Below are 18,746 nucleotides of genomic sequence, written 5' to 3'. Positions count from 1 at the left end.
TAAAAGTATAAGGAGGACTTAAAAAAGCCACCCTTAATCTTAGCCCTTAAGGTTCTCCTTATTGAAACCAAGATATTTCTCAATATTGTTAGGCCTATAGCATTGGAGTTTCGAGAAGGGATGAAACCCATGGCTTGCTGTACTATGGAGTATATGGTTCCAAAGGAAGGAACCTTCTTTAAAGAAGACCAACCTGTGAGAAAGTTTATCCCAATCAGACCTCTATTCCTAGGCAGAACGTTCTGCCGTCTGGTACTCTCAGCCTCCACGACTACTAAATTTCAAGCTTTGGTCTGCCGCAAGACAGGACAAGCATTTGGATCAAACTCTCATTGGCACCAAGATTCTCCAAACAAATGCTTTATTTGAGTCGCAATTAAAGTTTAATTTGAATGTCATAAAAATATACAAAGTTGAGGACTTATCTGGAGACATGCCATGCCGATTATATTTTGACTTAAATCAATTTATTAGCCAACATGAAACAAATGGTAATATGAAGACTTGGTCAAATCTATAACAATTCCATCAAAACAACAGACATCCAAAGAATAATTAAAATTTAGTTATTTGTATTATCATAATAGTTGGCATACATCCTAAGTCCTTTCCTCATTTGCCTAAAACAGCAAAACTTGAGAAACCCAACCTTTCTCATTATCATCATCGTAAATCGATGTATGCTAAAAAGCAATCCAAAAATCTATCCTAAATAGTATATGTAAAAAAAAAATAGTTAAAAGAGTAATTTAAATAGTTAAAAGAGTAATTTTTTTCGCAGTTTCTACTTGTTCTTGATGGTGATCCCAAGCTCACCTGCAACAATAACAGTCGTAGCCATATCAAGAAACATGCCATGTTCAACGACACCAGCAATCCTCAGAATAGCATCGCTTGCCACCTGCAAATCCCCAATGTCTTTCTTCAAATACAAATCCACAATATAATTCCCATTATCTGTTACAAAGGGTTTCCCTTTAGAATCATTCCTCAGCTTGGCCACACAACCCGAATCTTCGAACAGGTTTTGGAGTTTATTAGCTGTGAATTTCCAGCAAAAGGGGACAATTTCAACAGGCATGGCTAAGCCACTCCCTCCCAAATGCTTAACCAATTTGGATTCATCAACAATACAAATAAATTTCTTACAAGTCCCTTCCACCATTTTCTCTCTTAACAGGGACCCACCTCTGCCTTTGACGAGATTAAGCTGTGGGTCCACTTCATCGGCGCCGTCGATTGCTAAATCGATGGTGGAATGGTGGTCGAGATCCGAGAGCGGGATGCCTAAAGAAACAACTTGCTCTTGCGTTTTCTTGGAGGTGGGAATTCCTACGATGTTTTTGAGCTTGCCGAGGCGAAGCAACTCACCGATGCGATCCACGGCGTGTTTGGCTGTCGAACCAGTGCCTAGACCCAGAACCATTCCTGATTCAACGAACTCAACGGCTTTGTATGCGGCAATTTTTTTCAATTCGTCTTGGGTTAGGATGACCGGTGGAGATAAAGAAGGAGGCCTAGACAAAACCTCCACAAAAGAAGCTTTTTCAGACCAAGCAATTGCCATTTTGTGTGTGTGGGGGGGGGGGGTTATTGGGGTACTAAATAATAAGAAAAACAGATAATAAATGATTAAAAAAATAAAAAAAATGAATCAACAGAAATCAAAAGATTAGCATTGTAAAATACAAAGTGGAAGAAGAAAAAAGAAAGTGGGATTTGATTGTCTCCCGTTTGTTATTTCCCTCCAGGAAATTGATTTAGGCGAGGAGAGGAGGCGTATGGAAAACAGAAAGGGGCGTGTTAGGTAGTTATAAAGGCGGATGGAGGAAAGGGGATCCAGTCCTGAAAGTCAAGACCCAGGCCACACAAATAAAATGGATGGTGGTGCTCTTCTCTGATTTTTTACTTTTCAGTTTGCGGATCAGATATTATTGGACCCCTTTTCAATAGAATCTAATTTCAATGCTTATCTTTAACTTTCTAAAATCAAGGGTGTTGTTTGTTTGAAGAAGTGGGAACTTGCTTTTCAATACGATTCTCCGCATATTCTCAACCGTTGGATGAAATTTGGACGGTCTGTATTGTTTCTCCAATATCTTACTAACAGCATTGTCGTTGTCTTCGGCTTCTTTTATTGTAATATATGCAGGGGCAGATAACATATCACGTAGTTTAGGTTTAAAACATAAATAAAAGTGTAAAAAAGCTTTGGTACGCATTATACGAATTTCTTTTTTATTATAATTCCAAACACAGTACTATATAATAATCTCCAAGATATAAATTAATAGAGTAGAATAAATTTAATTATTTTAAAAATTTTGTAAAAGAAAAGTAATAGCATTGTGAAAATTATATAATTCAATAAATTAATTTAAAATATGTGATCTTATATTTAGATTGTAAAGTTACTTGATTAAAAAAATTCAGAAATTCAAAATAAGTTTTAATAAAATTTAACTTAAAGTTTTTTATTTTAATAATTAATCTTTACAAACGAAGTTTTAAGGACGCTTAATTTTTTAAATTAATAAGTTTTCTCAAAACAAAGGTAAATAACTAGGTTCACTAATTCTAAATAAAAAAACAAATGATTTTAAAATTGGTGTAAAATACGGAAGTTTTTCTATATCATTTCAGTGGTCGATGTAGTCTTTAGAATTCAACCATAACATTTAAGACAGGATTTGAGAGGTAACAAATGGTTTTAAAGTAAAGATGATTTAACCTAATTAAACGGTCAACCTGACTTAAGCTTTGAATAGAAATTTTAATCTCGAAACTAATCAATTCAAATTTTCTAAAAAAAACCCGTTTTCTATTTATTCTTATTTTATAATAAATATATTTAAACCTGTTAAAATATTTAGTATAAAATAACAATTTTTATAATGTTTCAAACAAGAAGGTCTTTTGAATGGGTCAGGCTAAGTCTTGGAAGTGTCAATCGGGGCAGCTTGTAATTATAGGGAAAGAAATGGGCGGATGGGTGGGTATTTTGTCGCCTTCAATTCTAACATAATTTTTTATTTTTTTAGATTTTGCTTGTTATATATTTATAATACTAAATATGTGTTGTTATAGAGATAATCGTTATAAGTTTATTATAAAATTTATATTGTGAATTTTATTAAATAAAGAGAGTGAGAATTAAATCAATAAATATATAAGAAAATTTTACCGTTATAGCAAGATACTATTATAAAAATGGTTGTTATAGAAAAGATTATTGTATATTTAATTTTATTTAAGTACTAAATTGAAAAGATCAAGATATTTTAAAGGGCAATTTATGCATTAAGCCTAAAACTTTTTACCTTTGAATTTTGACTATTAATTTTAATTATTTGCGCAATATGTAATTACATGCTCAAAATAGGTATATTTAAATAAAATAAAATAAAATAAAATAGGACTACCTTTTTTTTTTAAATAATGAACGTATCATTTTGAAATAAAAAAAAAACTATGATTAAACTCATAACAATCATTTAGTGGGGTTTTATTTTCGACAGCCAAATAAAATAATGAAGATGTTGAGTACAACTTTTGTCTTGAATGGTCTTCCAATATTAAAAAGATGTGATATTTGGTCTTCTCATGGCAACTTGAATGGTCCATAAACAAAGTTTCAGTGCCTAAGCTAAGCTAAGAGAGGTAGGCATCTTCTTGGGAAACTCATTTGTTATAAATAGTATTAAAGCGAAGGGAAGAAAATGTGGAATAAAAATAGCCCAGCCCAGGCTAGACTCCACCATTGGGTCTTGAAAGTTGAAAGCCGCCTCTACAGATTTCAAACCTTGGAATAATTAATAATTCTAATTTCTCTAATTGAATTTAATTTATAGTAAAATAACTTAAAAGTTTTATAAAAAAAAAAATATTATTATTAATATAAACTCCAAACATTCAAAAGAAAAATCAAACCTAGAGTATGACAAAAATCCCTACTAAACCAAACTAAACTAAGCTCTACTTTTACTCATGTGAAATAAATAAAACATATAATGCCCTGCATATTTTACCGCATTTTAGATATATATAAGCTACACTTGTTTAATAGTTGATCTAAAGTCCACATCAAATTTGAAAAGATTTGAATATGGAAAACAGTTAATTTAAAATATGAGTTGAACTTAGATTTTAATATCTAAAATCTGAGGTTGATCAGACTTAATCTATTTTTAAATTTATAATATGATTTTTAATATGTATATATTATAATTTATATCATATGAAATTAAATATATAGTAATTTAAATATTATAAAATATATAAAGTTATTAAATATTAAATAAAATAATTGTATTTTTAAAAATAAAAAAAATCTGGGTGACCTTGAGAAAACTGTAGACATATTTCTATAAAACTAAACTTAAATTAAGTAAATATGAATGATATTGATATAATAGATCACACAATTTTAGTACAAAAGTTAACACTTAGTATACTGTTTTTTTAGTGTTTATTTGAACTTAAATGAACAGCCGCCCCCAATAAAAAGAATATTTAAATTTTATAGATAAAATTTCTTGTACCATTTATAGTAGATTCCCACTGTACTCATCATATGAAGAGACTACAATTTTTCATATCTATACATTATGTGCACGAACTCTTCCTCTTGTCGACATCTGTCCAAAAACAAATAAAGTTTCTTTTTTGAGACTTCAAAAAAAAATTGATATACTTTGAGATTTAATCCCTAAAATATGTTCAAAATCTATATATCTATATATACACGCACGTAACATTTAAATTTAATATGAATTAATTTAAATTAATAAATGTGATTGTAAGATACAAAAGAGAAAATTGTAGTCGTTTAGTTAAACCATGTCATAGACTAAATAAAGTGTGTTGGTAACTTAGAACTTGTTACACTAGTTAATAAAGATAGAGAAGATGTATCTTCTCTTCCCAAATTTTGCAGCTATTAACAAAAGATTTAGCATCAAGTTTGTTAAGAATAACATAAGGTGTAGGAAAAGATGTTCAATTGTACCTTGTTGTAGTTGGAATTTATGGTTTGAAACGTTTTATTAATTAAATTGACCAAAAAAGATAATGTGAAAAAAAGGAAGTTGTATTAAGATCTAGGAAATCATTTTCGATATAATGCCAATATTAAAAGGATTAATGTTCCATATTATGCAAAAGATGTTGGAGAAACTGGTGTGAGCAAAAGGTCAAAGACAAACTGCCAACAAATGGCGGTCAATGATCAAACGAAGGAGAAATGGATGAAAGAATGAAGTGAGAAATGTTCAAAAGTTTATTTATCAAATGCACCGTTTCATTTATGTTCCAGCCAATGGGCTTTTATAGTTATTCAGAAATTGGGCCTTGGTTAAATAGATTTTAGGTGGCCTTTGCTTATTTATAGTGTGGGAGTTGTTTTGTTTTGTTTTGACAAATGGAGGGAGTTGGTTTATTATGAAAATTTTGGTTTTTTGTGGTGATGTTATTGTAAACAAATACAAAATAAAGGTAAGTTGTTTAATGATGGTTCGATTGTTGTTGTTGCTACTGTTAATGCTAACTAGAAGAGAGAGGTAGTACTATTAAAGTTGAGACTGTGTGAGATGAATGTTGCTGAGAAGATCTTTTTTTATCCCTTTTTGTAGTGGATATCAGTGATTAACGAAATAAATTTTCATGGGAAAATAAATTAATTGTAAAACAAGTCAGTATTCAATCAAGAATTAAAGAACAATGTCATATTAATAATATATTTAGATGAAGCAACCAAATTTGAAATACATATGACAAAACTTGTATAGAAATGAAGATTATAATGAAATGACTTTGGAATTGGTTTAGAGTAGTGGAATTTAAAAGCTCATTTCATTGAAAGGAAATCAATCAAGAAAATCATAAAAACGAAAACCAAACACCTTTAGCACAATTTGTCATTCCAACAAGACATGAACATAATTTATCAAAAAGTATCTAAATTGCTTTTTTTTTATATTAAAACTGAAACATCGGTTAAATTTGTCACTTAGTTTAAAACATAAGACAGGAGTCGAAAAGACAAATATTTTATCCAAGAGAGAAGAGCAAGGTACATAAAATGCATATTGTTGTCGTGTATTCTACCCGAGAAAGTCTTACCTTTTTCAATTTATTTAACCAATCACCAAGTATTGTAATCAAGTCATTTTCAAGAAAAGAAACAGAAATGAAAAGAGTTAAAACTGATGAACACCAACCATCAAGAATACTTTCTTTGTCAAAAGGTATCTCGTCGGATATTGTTTCCCAATACGCTCAACAAGGTGTAGACACATTTAAAAGTTTACTACTTAGGTTGGCTTATGAAATGCAAGTAGAGGTTAACCGAATTTTATCATTTGTGGATGTTTCTTAGTTCAAATGCATGTTTATTAAGTGTTTGAAACATCATATATAATGAGTAGAGTTGTAATAAATAATGAAGATTTTTTGTTTCTCTTATATAGTTGGTTGGTTTCTAATTGATTAAGAATTTCTTAAAATAACCGTAAAAATGTGTTTTCTCTTTCTCACTTGTGATGACTCATTTGCAATTTAGTCCCTGTATTATAATTAACAGCTTTCTCAATTTAATTGCTCGATAATTCAATATTATAATCTTATACTAGATACGTCAACTCTTCAGTTAATAATTCACTAGTTTAATTTACAAAATCTATTTTAAAATTGTGTTTTCCAATACTGTTTAGAATCAGGTCGTTACAACATATACATAACTATTATTGAAATAAAATTTGAATTTAACAGTTAATTTGCTTGAACTGGTTCGATTTGATTAGGTAAGTCAGTTTTAATAGCTAACAACAAAAGATGATATACTATTTCACAATATAATAATATAATATATAACTATGAATAAAACTATTAATACATGTATACAACTATTATTATATTATAGAAAGCTTCAAAATATATTTTAAAAAATCAATTAAAACAACACAAACTTTTAACTCAAAAATATTCAAGCTTGAATTGATCTGAACTCGAAATAATCTAAACTTAAAAAGAGCTCGACTCGAATTTGTCACAACATATTTGTTTGGCACTTATACTTAAAAAATAATTAAACCATCGTAAAATAAGAGCTTATAAATTTATTTAAAAATCAATTAAACCTTTCACATAGACACATACAACAGTTTTCATGTTAAACATAACGTGAAATAATAGGTTAAATGTTATTATAAGAAAAATATTTGAAAAGTTTAATTAATTGCTAGCTTTGAAGTAATAATTGAAATGATTGCAATTTTCAATAGATTTTATTTAACATTTAAGTCTTAATATTTTATAATGAACAGTACTTTAAATTAGGTAAACAGTCCGACAAATAAAAAACCTAGCCGACTACTTAGCCCGCAGCAGAGCAAAGCAAATAAAATAGTTTTGTTTATCAGAACTATCTGAAGTCTCCACAAACCTAAACAAAATACTCAAAAACACAACAGATTTAATTTGATTTTGTAATCTATAATCAATGTTTATGTCATTGTTATTTAAATGTGTTTATAATTTAGTTAAAAGAATTTTTCCTTTGGTTTTCCTATTTTACATTTTTCATATTATTTTTAGTATTTATTAAAACCATTGACTGCTGCTCTCAATTGGGTTAAAAAATTATGAAAAACATCTTTTTGTAATTAAAATCTTTTATTATTCGAGAGTATTTTAATCATTTTATTTTGATGTATTTTATACATTTATTTTAATATATACAATTTATTATTTACATCAGTCGTATAATTAGTTTCAAACTGTTTATTATATATCTTACTTTTAAACAAATATTTATGTTTTAAATTTCCATTTCTAGTTTGATTAATTAGGTGGTTGGACCATAGTTGAATTAAGAATGGATAGGAATTAATAGTGTTTTCCCATAAAGAAATGGAAAAGAATTTGCCTTATTTGGGATTCAATTTAGAAAGAGAATGTTAAATGGGCCTGGCTCAACTTGAACAAGTCTACATCTTAGTCCGCCAATATTGACCCAATATAATTAAGAAAGAGTGCAAAAACCTGTACTCGTTTTTAAAATATTAAAACGGGAAATGCGGGGTGGTGGCTCAAGAATCTTCCTCCTCCCTCACCAAAATCATAACAGAAATGAAATCCCATATATAATGACTGAAACACCTCATTCCAATGCATGCTTATTTACCTCAAAACCCCATACCTTATTTTTCACAGAAACCAAAAAAGAAGCTCCTTTTGCTTGAAGAAAAACGATCCCTTTCTTGTAAGTTTCCTCTTTTCTTTTATGCTTTAATGCTCTTGTAATCGTAAAGCACTCTCTCTTTTTTGCCCCCTTTGTTATTGCTACCTTTTTCCCTCCCATTCCTCTTTTCCTTTCTTTTTGTCTTTTTGGCTTCTTTGGGTACTTCCCTTTCTTCATTCTGTTTTCTTTAGAATGTTCTTGGATGTATTTTCTTCAATGGCTTCATGCCAATTTGTTTGCTTTTGTGGGTTTTCTTTTTCTAAAGGCATTTGTATTAAGTGCCTGTCAAAAAGCCCCTCTTTTTCTTTTCGTCTCTCCCTTTTCCTCCTCTGCTTAACCTTTTCAAAAAAATTTTAACTTTTTAACTTTATATCTGTATTTGCTCCAATATGTCGAGCTTTTGATGCTGTTCGTTTCTGAGAAAATTTCTTCTTAACTTTCTATGAGGTGCTTTTGTCCATACTTTATTACATGCACTTGTTAGGGTGTCCCCAATTCTCCTGGTTTCAGTTCCGCAGTTGAGAGGGGCTTTATATGAACTTAAATCTTATATACTAACACCTAAATTTTGAAAGTTTTTTTATTGTTTCTAATAATTTGTAGTTGTTGTTCACAGCAGGAAATTAAACAAGAGAACTTGATCAAAACTGTTCCTGCCTTGTCTTTGGCTTGTTTAAAGCTGATTGTTGAGTTTTCATTTTTGTATCTGATTATGGGGGATCATTTTGTATTACTAGTGGACCGGTTGATAACTGAATCCACATTGGAAGCTGCAATTGAAAGCAGGAACCGGTCTTTTCAGGCCACTGCACCAGTGGTTGATGACACTAAGGTATTCAACTCTTCTCCAAAGTTGAATTTATCCTCCCTGGGGGGAATTGTTGAATGTAGGATATGCCAAGATGAGGATGTAGACTCGAATATGGAGACCCCTTGTGCTTGTTGTGGCAGCTTGAAGGTTAGTTTGGTGCTTATTTGACTATACTTTTTTCAGAATTTGAATATATCTGTAATGTTATGTATATTAAGATAACCACACAAATTTTTCACTATAATGATTTGCAGTGTTCTCATGGCGCCGCACTTGATAACATAAGTGAAACTTTTGCATGTTTTATAGATAAATTAGATCACTCTTTTAGAGTTTCTTATTATAATTATATATCTTAGCCTTACACATATACATATATCGCCTTACTCACTCATATGAGCACTTTTGTGTTGCAAGTTGCACCTCATGCAATATAAGGGTTCTAGTGCCTAGAGTGCGCCTTGCAACTTTGACAACATTTTGTTTCCAATTTTAGGTAAATGATGTGATGAACTTTGTGTAGTTTTTGCTCCTTAGAAGTTTGAATACATCATCAGTTTCAATCAGGCTCCTATATCCTTCAATACTCATTCATTTTCAGTAAATCTTTTTAAAGAATCCAGTCTAGGGGAACCTGTGAATATGCATTTCCTTCTGAAGGGTTTAGCTAGTTTGATTAGTTGAAGCTTGATTTTTCTACTAACCCGTTTTATTTTTATTACAGTATGCGCATCGCAGATGTGTACAGAGATGGTGCAATGAGAAGGGCAACACCACCTGTGAAATATGCCATCAGGTACCATAATTTTACATTCACGACCCAAGGTTCTTGTTAAAGCATTTTTTTTCCCCTTCTAACTCCAATTTCTTAACGTAGTATGGAGCTCGAATTCTTCATTGATATATAGTTTCTTACCTAAATTTATGTGATCATACATCTTCTGCATTACAGCAATTCAGGCCAGGTTATACCGCGCCACCTCCCTTGTTTCATATTGGGCGTATTCCAATGAACTTCAGGTAAGTTTTGTTTGAAATTTAACTGTTTTAGGTATTAACTAAGAACTTCTAGTCAGATTAAGAGATTTTAAAGTGCTTCATTTTTCTCTAGAGTTTTATGAATAAGTAACCTTTATGCCTCTTTTTTTTTTATTATGAAATCAGGGGCAATTGGGAGATATCTAGGAGGGAGTTAAACAATTCTGGCTTTATAGCAGTGGTCTCAACAGATCACAGCTTACTGGATTCTCGCTATGATGAATATTTAGCTTCAACTACAAGAAGCTTAACCGGTTATCGTATGGTTGCAATACTTGTAAGTCTCTCTCCCTCTCCCTTGGTCTTTTTTTACTAGTTAGATTGACATGGCATGCCGCTGCTTATCAATGTCCGACAGATTTGGACACGCTTGACATATAAGAATTGTATGATATTATAGGGAAACATTACTGCCATATCATATTGTACTCATGCTTTAATCTTTAAAAAGAAAAAAAAAAAAAAAAAACAAAGTATTGTGTGACTATATTTATGTTCAAGTTCTTTTTCTAATTCGTTGTGCTTTTAATCCGCAGTTCATGCTTCTTTTGGTTTTACGGCATATTCTTCCTGTCCTACTAAGGGGAAGCGATGACTTCTCTTTCCCATTATTTATCGTAAGCCGTCTTTTTCCCCCATGCATTTAAAGAATACCATCAGATTCTTTACTTTTTAGACTTATAAACTTATCACTTCTTTTGTTTTACAGTCGATATTACTTCGGACCATCGGAATTATCCTGCCAATGTATGTCATTTTTAAAACAGTGACTGCCCTCCTTCGCTGCAGGCAGCATCAGGTGAATACTTGCCATTAATTCAGCTTGTATTTCCTACTGTTCCGGTTGGTTGTCTATTGTTTGCTTATCAGAGCTACGTTTTTTTCCCGTTGTTCCATTAGGAGACACCAAATTCATTGTTTGCTGAATCAGAGGAAGAGAATGAAGTTGCTATCATGCAAACTCAGCCTCACATAGTTAACATACATTGAATTCCGACATGGGTAAGATACATCTCTGTATCTTCAGTCGGTGAAAAAGAGTTGAAAAGAAGGGGTTGATATCAGGTAATAATATATAACTTGTTTCGCAGATAATATTAGCAATCAAAGAAATATACATTAAAGCCAAGAAATCCAAACAATGTACAGTGTATATATTCATTGTGCAGTTTATAAAAAGAACAACCACAAATTCAAGTGAGATTTGCTTACTTGTACAGAAAATAAAAGAAAAACAGATTGTATAAATATATCTTTCTATTTATTCATTTATTTTAAAGTATTGGATATTAAAAGTTTGCTAATGATATAAACAAAATTTAAAATGACAATTTCAACTGATAACTAACTATTGGACTCAGAAGTTGGAGCCCATAGACATAGAAGATAGTACCACGGAGGCTCTTGTGATAAAAAAGTTGGGTAAATTAATTTTGTAAGTTAGATTCATTTTTGTATCTTTGGTCTTGTTGCATGGTGTTTATGAAAGAACATAAACTTGTTTATTTTCCAAGGCGTTTCATGGAGTAATATCGATATCATTAAAGTATCAATTAGTTGGGCAAAGCAGTGTTTTTTTAACACCCAAAGGTGGGATTCATCGAAAGATTACAAGTTTGACTTTGATCGCTCATTAGGAGAAGGTTTAGTTTGATTAGGTTTTTTACACCAAAAAAATAAAGTAGTTATCTGTGATGTGTCATATTTATTTCATGTTGATACATAAGGAGGAATTTTTAATAAAAGAATCAATTTAATTTTATTATTTAAGGTACATAGATTAATTTACTTATTCTTTGAAGAAAAAAATAAAATATAATTTAATTCTTAATGCAAGAGCCTCTATAATATTTTTACCAAACTAAACCCATACCCAATACCCTCTCAATAAACATCCTTATCCTCAATGTATTGTTTCATAAGATTTTATGAAAATACCCACCAAACCTTCAGAAGTTTGTTTAACATTATTATCCTAATTGATTGATTTTTTATTCTTTTAAATCAGAAATTATACTATTAAATTACTTGATTCATTGTTACTAGAGTTTAAAACATCAAAAAGAAAGAAGTACTAAAATAAAACCAGTATGTATTTTTAATCAAGTAAGAATCAGTAATTATTGATTTTCAGTGAACTGATGTTAAGCAAACAAATACATTTATTTCCATCCTAAATTAACCATAATTCTTATAGTACAAATTACAAACCAATATATTGAAAAGAAGCAAATGGATCAGAACTGAGGTGTGGGATGGCAAGGTAATGAATGGCCGAAACTCAAAACTCTAGTTCTTTGCACTTGATTCCGGGATGCACCACTCTTACGGATCTAAAATCAACCTTCATCGGCTCTATTTGGGCACTAGCATGTACCATCCATGTAATTGACCAACAAATCTTGAACCATGCCGCGATCTGGCATCCTCCCTGCTGCACCGTATATGGGTGCTAGACCTCCGCTTATCGGCCCTGGGTTTTCTTTCACCTGAAATGGAACATATATATAAACGAACCGAATATTGATAATTCAGCAAATTCTCAACTACCGATACTACAAAAGTTTCTCTAACATAACAGTAAACATTACAAAGACAAAAAAGAAAAAAAGATGCTTACAGTTTGTACGGCTTCCCTCAAATCCTGGAGGAAGGCATCAACTACTGGTACATGTTGAAGAGTGACACAGATATGAATGCTGTTTCAACCACATCAAAGAAAAGAATCAGTCCTGATAATAGAAATTGCTACCAAGGTAACAGATTCTAACTTGAAGACAAGTATACTAGTATCTATGAAAGTATCTAAAATTCACAATAAAATAACAAATTTAATCAATCATACTAGAGGCCGACCAGAGGTACAATTCATCTCAAATGACTAAGGGAAGTCAATTCAATGCAAAAGCAAAGAAAGAATGAGGTAAACAGTGGTCACCTGTTGGGCCTCTGCAATGCATTTAAATGCCAACCTTTACCAGACATGATATCATTGACTTCAAATATGTCCAGAACAGCAGATCCAAATGCCACAATTGTCATGTCTGGGTTCCCAATGATGAACAACTCAGGAATTTCCTTTATCCTACCATTTGAAATAGCTGTTATTCTATATATCTCAATATAAAAGAATTCAGCGGAAAATGTGAAATGAATTCAAACCCTTTCTGAATCATCTTCGATACTTCCATGATTTTTCTGGTGTTCTCCAAGTAACCTATGCATTTTCAAGGAAACAATAATCAGCCAAAAACCAGAACCCCTGAATAATCTAACAACAGTGTAGATGACAATTTGCTAGCTTCAGGCATTGTGGACTAGAAAGGAATTTTGCTACCTTGTTGTCCCAGAGACATCATTGCTGCCCAAGCTCCAGCAATTACTCCTCCAGGCCTGCTTCCAGCTATGGTTGGAGACACATAAAGCCCACCCGACCACTCAGTAACTGTCCATGAAAAAAAATGAAACAAATATAACTACCACATTTCTTACGTAAATTAAGAATTAATTCTAGCATCTGAAAGATAATATCAACACAGTATCTGCTCTCTTTCAAAATAATCCTCCCTGTTATACCAAACTAATGCTTTCCATCTCATCTTAAATGTTTAAAATGGCCCCGAGAATCAGAAATACTATCCTAGAAGTGATCTGGCTGCCTCAGTTTTCTGTTTGAAACAACCCTAAGATTTTCCTATCCCCCTTCTTTCCCATCTCAAGCATATTTCTCTTTTTCCTTTTCTTTGACAGTAGAGATTCTACTTACCAGCTACAAATTGATGCTGTTAAAGAACAGTCGGCCAAGAAATCCAGCATAATATTTAGTAGCCACCAAGCAAAGATGACATGAAAAGAAAACATCATAAGAACTTGATCAGAAGTGTAAGGTTAGACAAATATCTGAAAATAAACCTTGCTGACTTATCTGATTTTATCACAAACTTAATCTTGACACTTCTAATCAAGTTTATGTTAATACAATGTACATAGTCAAAAGGCAGAATCAAAGCAACAAAAACAGATAATATGCACTGGAGAACTTGTACAGAAAATTGACATTTGTCAGTAGAGACATATACCTCCAAATCACTAATTTAAAGTCTTTACTTCAGCAGCTAGATATAATCAAATAATAGAGCCCAAACAATGTTCAATACTGTTCAAAGAGAACTGTTAGATACCTTTCTAATGTCATGATTTCTGTAAAGAACTACACTCGTTCCTTTAGGAGCCAGCCCATATTTATGCACATCCGCTGAAATTGAAGTTACTCCCCTAACAGTGAAATCAAATGGCGGAATTGGGTACCTGAGAAAAACATATAACCAATCAAGTTTTAGCCAACATTCCTGTGATAGAGATGGAATAGAAACAATTATATTAAGAGCTTATGCTCCCGATAATACTTTCTACTCCAATTCAAAAACAAAACACTAACATTTCCAAACAAGAATTCATGTATCAACGGGAGAAAACCACTACCAGTAGTCCATACAAGGTATCCGCTACTTAAGATAAAAAATTGGAAAAAGAAAAGGTAAATTGATACTATCATAGTGAAATAATGAATAAAGTGGCAGCCCCAATTATATAAAACAGTTTCCTGATAAAATTGCACCTGATAGCAGGTTATGCAGATCACACAATCAACTCAATGGCATAAAACACACAAGTTGATAAATTCATTCAAAGGAAAAAATAATGTCAATAAAAGTGAACACACTTATCCAGAGTAAGAAAACCTTAGCGCATTCAACAACTGCATAGAAGAGAGAAATACTAATCTCTTACAGGGAAAAACACAACTTCTTCAGAATAAAGTGAATAACCAGTTATTCATTGAAAACTAGAACTACTAAACAGGTTGGTATCATTTTTTAAAAAGTTTTGATGACTCAAATAAACAGTTCCTTAATGAGAGAAGCCAGTACCAAATCAACAATAGACAACTACCCTCTTCAAAGAACAAGAACCGAACTTAACAAGGACAAGATGACTACCACAATTCCAATATCTTAGTCCATGTTGAAAAGAAAATAAATAATATGATCTAATACAACTGAGAGTTCAGCAGCACATACCCGAGTTTAAGAGCAAAAGGCAACACAAAGCCACCAAGACAAAGGTCAACATGGAGACAAATTCCATAGCTATCAGCCAGTTTACCAAGCTCCTGTGAAAAGGATGCTATATTTTATCAGAAAGGCTCCCAAGTAAAATATAACATTAACAAATTACATTTAAAAGCTTTTCCTACCCTGATGAAATTAGTGGCTTACCTGAATAGGGTCAATGATGCCATGAGGATACCCAGGTGCAGATCCAACAATCTGCAGAATCATAAGATTTTTGTCAGGCCAACTTACAACAAAGACCTTAGCTGCATATAAGATTACTGAAAATAATATAGGCATGCATACCAAGATTGTGTTTCTGTTAATTTGTTTTCTGATTGCTTTGACATCTGCTTTAAATTCTTTATTGACAGGGACGCGACGGAGTTTGATGTTAAAATATTGTGCTGCCTTGTCATATGCTGAATGTGCAGATTCAGCTATTATCCTATAGTTTGGAATCGAATAATTCAAATTGATAAAATTGGGATTGATAATAAATTAATGAAATAATTTTAAGTAGATGTCAGGAAAAGCTTACATTTCTGGCCTTGTAATTCCCTTCTTCGCCTTCATGTAATCCCGAGATGTTTTCACTGCTAACAATATGCTCTCAGTTCCTCCTGATGTCATGTTTCCACAAACTTGTCCTCCAGAAGCCTTCTCTTTACAGCCAAGTAGATCTGCTGTCATAGCAACCACTTCAGCCTCAAATCGCGCCACACTCTGAAACACATCTAAATGTAATGGGTTGGTATGTGCAAACCTGAAAATAGTCAACAGCACTTTTTAAAAATGTGTAGCTGAAAGTGGAGAGGGGTAGACATGATTTCCTCAAAGTAATAAGAAAGGATATAAATTTTTAACTGACGCAAATAGAGTATTTTAAACACTCTTTTTGGTAACCAAGATAGTGTCAGGTAATTATCTGAAACTTCCAATCCAATCAAATGAGTTCAAAGCATTGCAAATAACAACACACCAGAGATGTTCTGAGGAATTTTTTTTTTTTTTTTAAATTGAGAAATTAGGGTATCTTACTAACATCGAGCATGCCTCATTGATCAAAGAAAAATGTCCTTCAGATTCACTTCCACCAATGTAGCTGGACAAAAGTAAACCCATAATTTATCAAGCTCAAGCACAATTCAACAAAAACTGATTTATATTTAAAATAACAAAACACATAATTTTTCTCTCAGACAAAATTGTAAACATACACTGTACCGGAGCATTTTCCTTTCCAATCAGCGTCATTGCTCTTTACATCTTTCATTTCCTCTATAACACCCACTCCTAAACCTGTGGTTGGCAACTCTGTCCTCCAGTGTTCTTTTTTGGATTTGCTACCAGATTGTAGCTTATCCACAACCTGCATTATTCAGACCGGTATATGTAACAAATTATATTCATCCAAAATTTCAAGACAAAATTTACTAAGACCTGACTGATTGGAACATAAAATCCACAAACAATATTTGAAAAACAAAATTGCATGATGCATCTAGAGCAGATATTAGTATTCCAGTTCTAGAAGTAAGAACACAAGTGTCTCTACAACATGTTGAAACAACAATCACAAGCGTTCTCTAATTCATGTTATAATGAATACTTATGCACTTCCGCAGAATTTCATCCAACAGGAGTTTAAAATATAATAGTTAAACGATGTAAGAAACACTTCCACCGAATTCACTATATAATCAATAAACAACATCCCTGATGGTGTCATTCAGGCTTTGGCTATTCTACACCAATATTCCAACATTATTTATCTCTCTTTTGCTCTTACAGTTTAATGAAAGCAGCACTCGTGCTTAGTTTAAACAAATACACAGTAGCACTCATGCATAGTTTAAACAAATACACAGTACATTTCCATCTAGACAAACACCAAAAAAGCAAAAGAGTGCTACACTACAGTCTCACAACCCAAACTGCAAGCCCTTTTTTTTAAAATTCTATTTATGAGTTCCCTTATTAAATGCACAAAAAGTAGGTAAAAAAAATTATATCAATCAGAGAGAAAATTCTAAATAGCGCCGGCGACTATAAAAATTCTAAATAGCGCCGGCGACTATAACTGTAATACAAGAAATGAACTAATCATTCACTGATATAGAGTAAGGCCCTCTATGATGCCAAATAAAAGAAATCAAACAAATCCAAGGAACCGTACCATACTATAAAATGCAAGCCATTAATGTGTTTTCAGATATCCACAAACAATAGTAGCGGCCAGCGTTGGAATTTTTACAGCATCATAATACTACTACACTAACAAATGCTTTGAATGCAACTCAGCGGACGCGTATTAAATGCTTCCAGTTATTCCTGATCCAGTTACAATATATTCTTTCATTCATTGCCCAAACAAAAAGAAAAATAAATTTCTATTGTTAGCAAAGAATCAAAACTAAGCATTAATCCGCAAGCACGAATAAAACTGAGTGTATAAATCATTTTTAAAAAAATCAATAAATATGCCTTAAATTATAAGAATATATATAATCTGACCTTTTGTTTCTCTGCATCAATATAACTCTGAACACCAGGAACCAACCTTTTTTTTGTAAAAAAGGTGTTTTTTTGCAAAATGGAGAACAAATTGATTAGTCAATGAAAATGAATATTTCCGCTCTGAAACTTAAATAAAATAAAACATATAAATTTTAATAGATTACTTGATGGAACGCATGAATAAGGCTAAGACCGTAGCTTTGAGGCCTTTCTCGTGAATAACGGAAAGGAGCGAGTGAAGTAGACGGGCAATAAATAAAGTGAGCAGAGGGGCGAGAAGCAGAGCCAAAGGTTCGAATTGTGAAAGGAAGAGATTGGCAGAAAGTCTGAAGCGAACTAAGAATGAATTCAACCAAGAAGAAGAATAATCCATCTTTGTTTCCTCCTGAAAAATTTAGGAAGAAGAGAGGAAATGTGAAAGGGTTTATAATGTTGGGGTTGGTAATCGCGTGCAAGGCACGTCCCTTGTGTTTTGGCGGGGGTGGAATGCGTGACGTTGCCTCACTTTTCCTTCGACTTTCCTGGTTCCTCCTACAAAACTAAATTATTCCTCTAATAATTGCAATCATTATTTTTCTTTAATTTATTTCATGAATTATTCTAATCAAAATGTTTTAACCAGCAATGTTTGAGCATGTTTTCAGAATTGCATTTCATCATCTATTATTATTTATTTATTTCACAAATTATTGAACTTGGAATGTTATTCTACCTAAAAAATATCATTTACTTATTCTCACTTGAGTGTGAAATATTATCCAATAATCCCATGACATTTACATAAATATTTTTAATAAGTTATATTTCAAGAGTTTAAATTTCATTCAAATATAGAAATAAAAATGAGATAATATCAAATATATTATTTTAGAAGTTCGACTTATACATACTATGATTTTAAACGTGATAACATCGAACTGTAGAAAAGAAGGGGAAATAGAGCTTCTGATTGGTGCAGACAGTGTAAACAGAGAAAGTCATATAGCATCTATTTCGAATAGTTAAGTGACCAAAACGATAACTT

At 31.9% G+C, this 18,746-nt stretch overlaps 3 protein-coding genes across 9 annotated transcripts; 1 reads left to right on the top strand and 2 right to left on the bottom strand.

Annotated features, from left to right (window-relative positions):
* Positions 1–552: 552 nt before the first annotated feature.
* LOC108463953 (probable ribose-5-phosphate isomerase 2) lies at positions 553–2,007 on the bottom strand. Its single transcript, XM_017763982.2, has one exon. It carries the CDS (start codon positions 1,565–1,567, stop codon positions 785–787), a length of 783 nt encoding a protein of 260 aa, XP_017619471.1. The 5' UTR covers positions 1,568–2,007; the 3' UTR covers positions 553–784.
* A 6,041-nt stretch (positions 2,008–8,048) lies between these two features.
* On the top strand, positions 8,049–11,383 carry LOC108466571 (uncharacterized). 5 transcript variants are annotated; one of them, XM_017766950.2, is made up of 8 exons: positions 8,049–8,260; positions 8,977–9,197; positions 9,775–9,846; positions 10,003–10,070; positions 10,215–10,365; positions 10,625–10,705; positions 10,798–10,887; positions 10,989–11,383. In XM_017766950.2, exons 1-8 carry the CDS (start codon positions 8,167–8,169, stop codon positions 11,076–11,078), a joined length of 867 nt encoding a protein of 288 aa, XP_017622439.1. In that variant the 5' UTR covers positions 8,049–8,166; the 3' UTR covers positions 11,079–11,383. The 5 variants fall into 5 exon arrangements, with proteins under 5 accessions (XP_017622439.1, XP_017622438.1, XP_017622437.1 ...); XM_017766949.2 differs by having other exon boundaries at positions 8,859–9,197; XM_017766948.2 differs by having other exon boundaries at positions 8,050–8,260; positions 8,856–9,197.
* Positions 11,384–12,181: 798 nt separating this feature from the next.
* On the bottom strand, positions 12,182–18,258 carry LOC108461878 (sphingosine-1-phosphate lyase). Of its 3 annotated transcripts, none has more exons than XM_017761853.2 (15): positions 17,887–18,257; positions 17,720–17,765; positions 16,423–16,574; positions 16,248–16,307; positions 15,744–15,968; positions 15,509–15,650; positions 15,368–15,418; positions 15,170–15,261; positions 14,270–14,396; positions 13,855–13,870; positions 13,426–13,533; positions 13,251–13,305; positions 13,027–13,173; positions 12,709–12,787; positions 12,182–12,577 (listed from the first exon to the last, which is right to left on the bottom strand). In XM_017761853.2, the coding sequence occupies exons 1-15, from the start codon at positions 18,093–18,095 to the stop codon at positions 12,455–12,457; spliced, it is 1,632 nt and encodes a 543-aa protein (XP_017617342.1). In that variant the 5' UTR covers positions 18,096–18,257; the 3' UTR covers positions 12,182–12,454. The 3 variants fall into 3 exon arrangements, with proteins under 3 accessions (XP_017617342.1, XP_052880906.1, XP_052880904.1); XM_053024946.1 differs by lacking the exon at positions 17,887–18,257 and adding an exon at positions 17,382–17,536 and having other exon boundaries at positions 17,720–17,737; XM_053024944.1 differs by lacking the exon at positions 13,027–13,173 and having other exon boundaries at positions 17,887–18,258.
* Between the last annotated feature and the right edge of the window lie 488 nt (positions 18,259–18,746).

The sequence above is a fragment of the Gossypium arboreum genome, chromosome 2 (assembly GCF_025698485.1).
Source record: "Gossypium arboreum isolate Shixiya-1 chromosome 2, ASM2569848v2, whole genome shotgun sequence".
Classification (NCBI taxonomy): domain Eukaryota; kingdom Viridiplantae; phylum Streptophyta; class Magnoliopsida; order Malvales; family Malvaceae; genus Gossypium; species Gossypium arboreum.
This window is presented reverse-complemented; position numbering and strand designations above follow the sequence as displayed.

Coding starts and splice junctions, on each gene's coding strand:
- LOC108463953 (XM_017763982.2), bottom strand. CDS start 1,567: ATGGCAATTGCTTGGTCTGAAAAAGCTTCTTTTGTGGAGGTTTTGTCT.
- LOC108466571 (XM_017766948.2), top strand. CDS start 8,171: ATGCTTATTTACCTCAAAACCCCATACCTTATTTTTCACAGAAACCAA. Junction 8,261..8,855: donor AGAAAAACGATCCCTTTCTT/GTAAGTTTCCTC, acceptor TGTTGTTCACAG/CAGGAAATTAAACAAGAGAA. Junction 10,706..10,797: donor TCTCTTTCCCATTATTTATC/GTAAGCCGTCTT, acceptor TTTGTTTTACAG/TCGATATTACTTCGGACCAT.
- LOC108461878 (XM_017761853.2), bottom strand. CDS start 18,095: ATGGATTATTCTTCTTCTTGGTTGAATTCATTCTTAGTTCGCTTCAGA. Junction 16,575..17,719: donor TTGATGCAGAGAAACAAAAG/GTCAGATTATAT, acceptor TGAATAATGCAG/GTTGTGGATAAGCTACAATC. Junction 13,306..13,425: donor GATGTCTCTGGGACAACAAG/GTAGCAAAATTC, acceptor GAAAATGCATAG/GTTACTTGGAGAACACCAGA.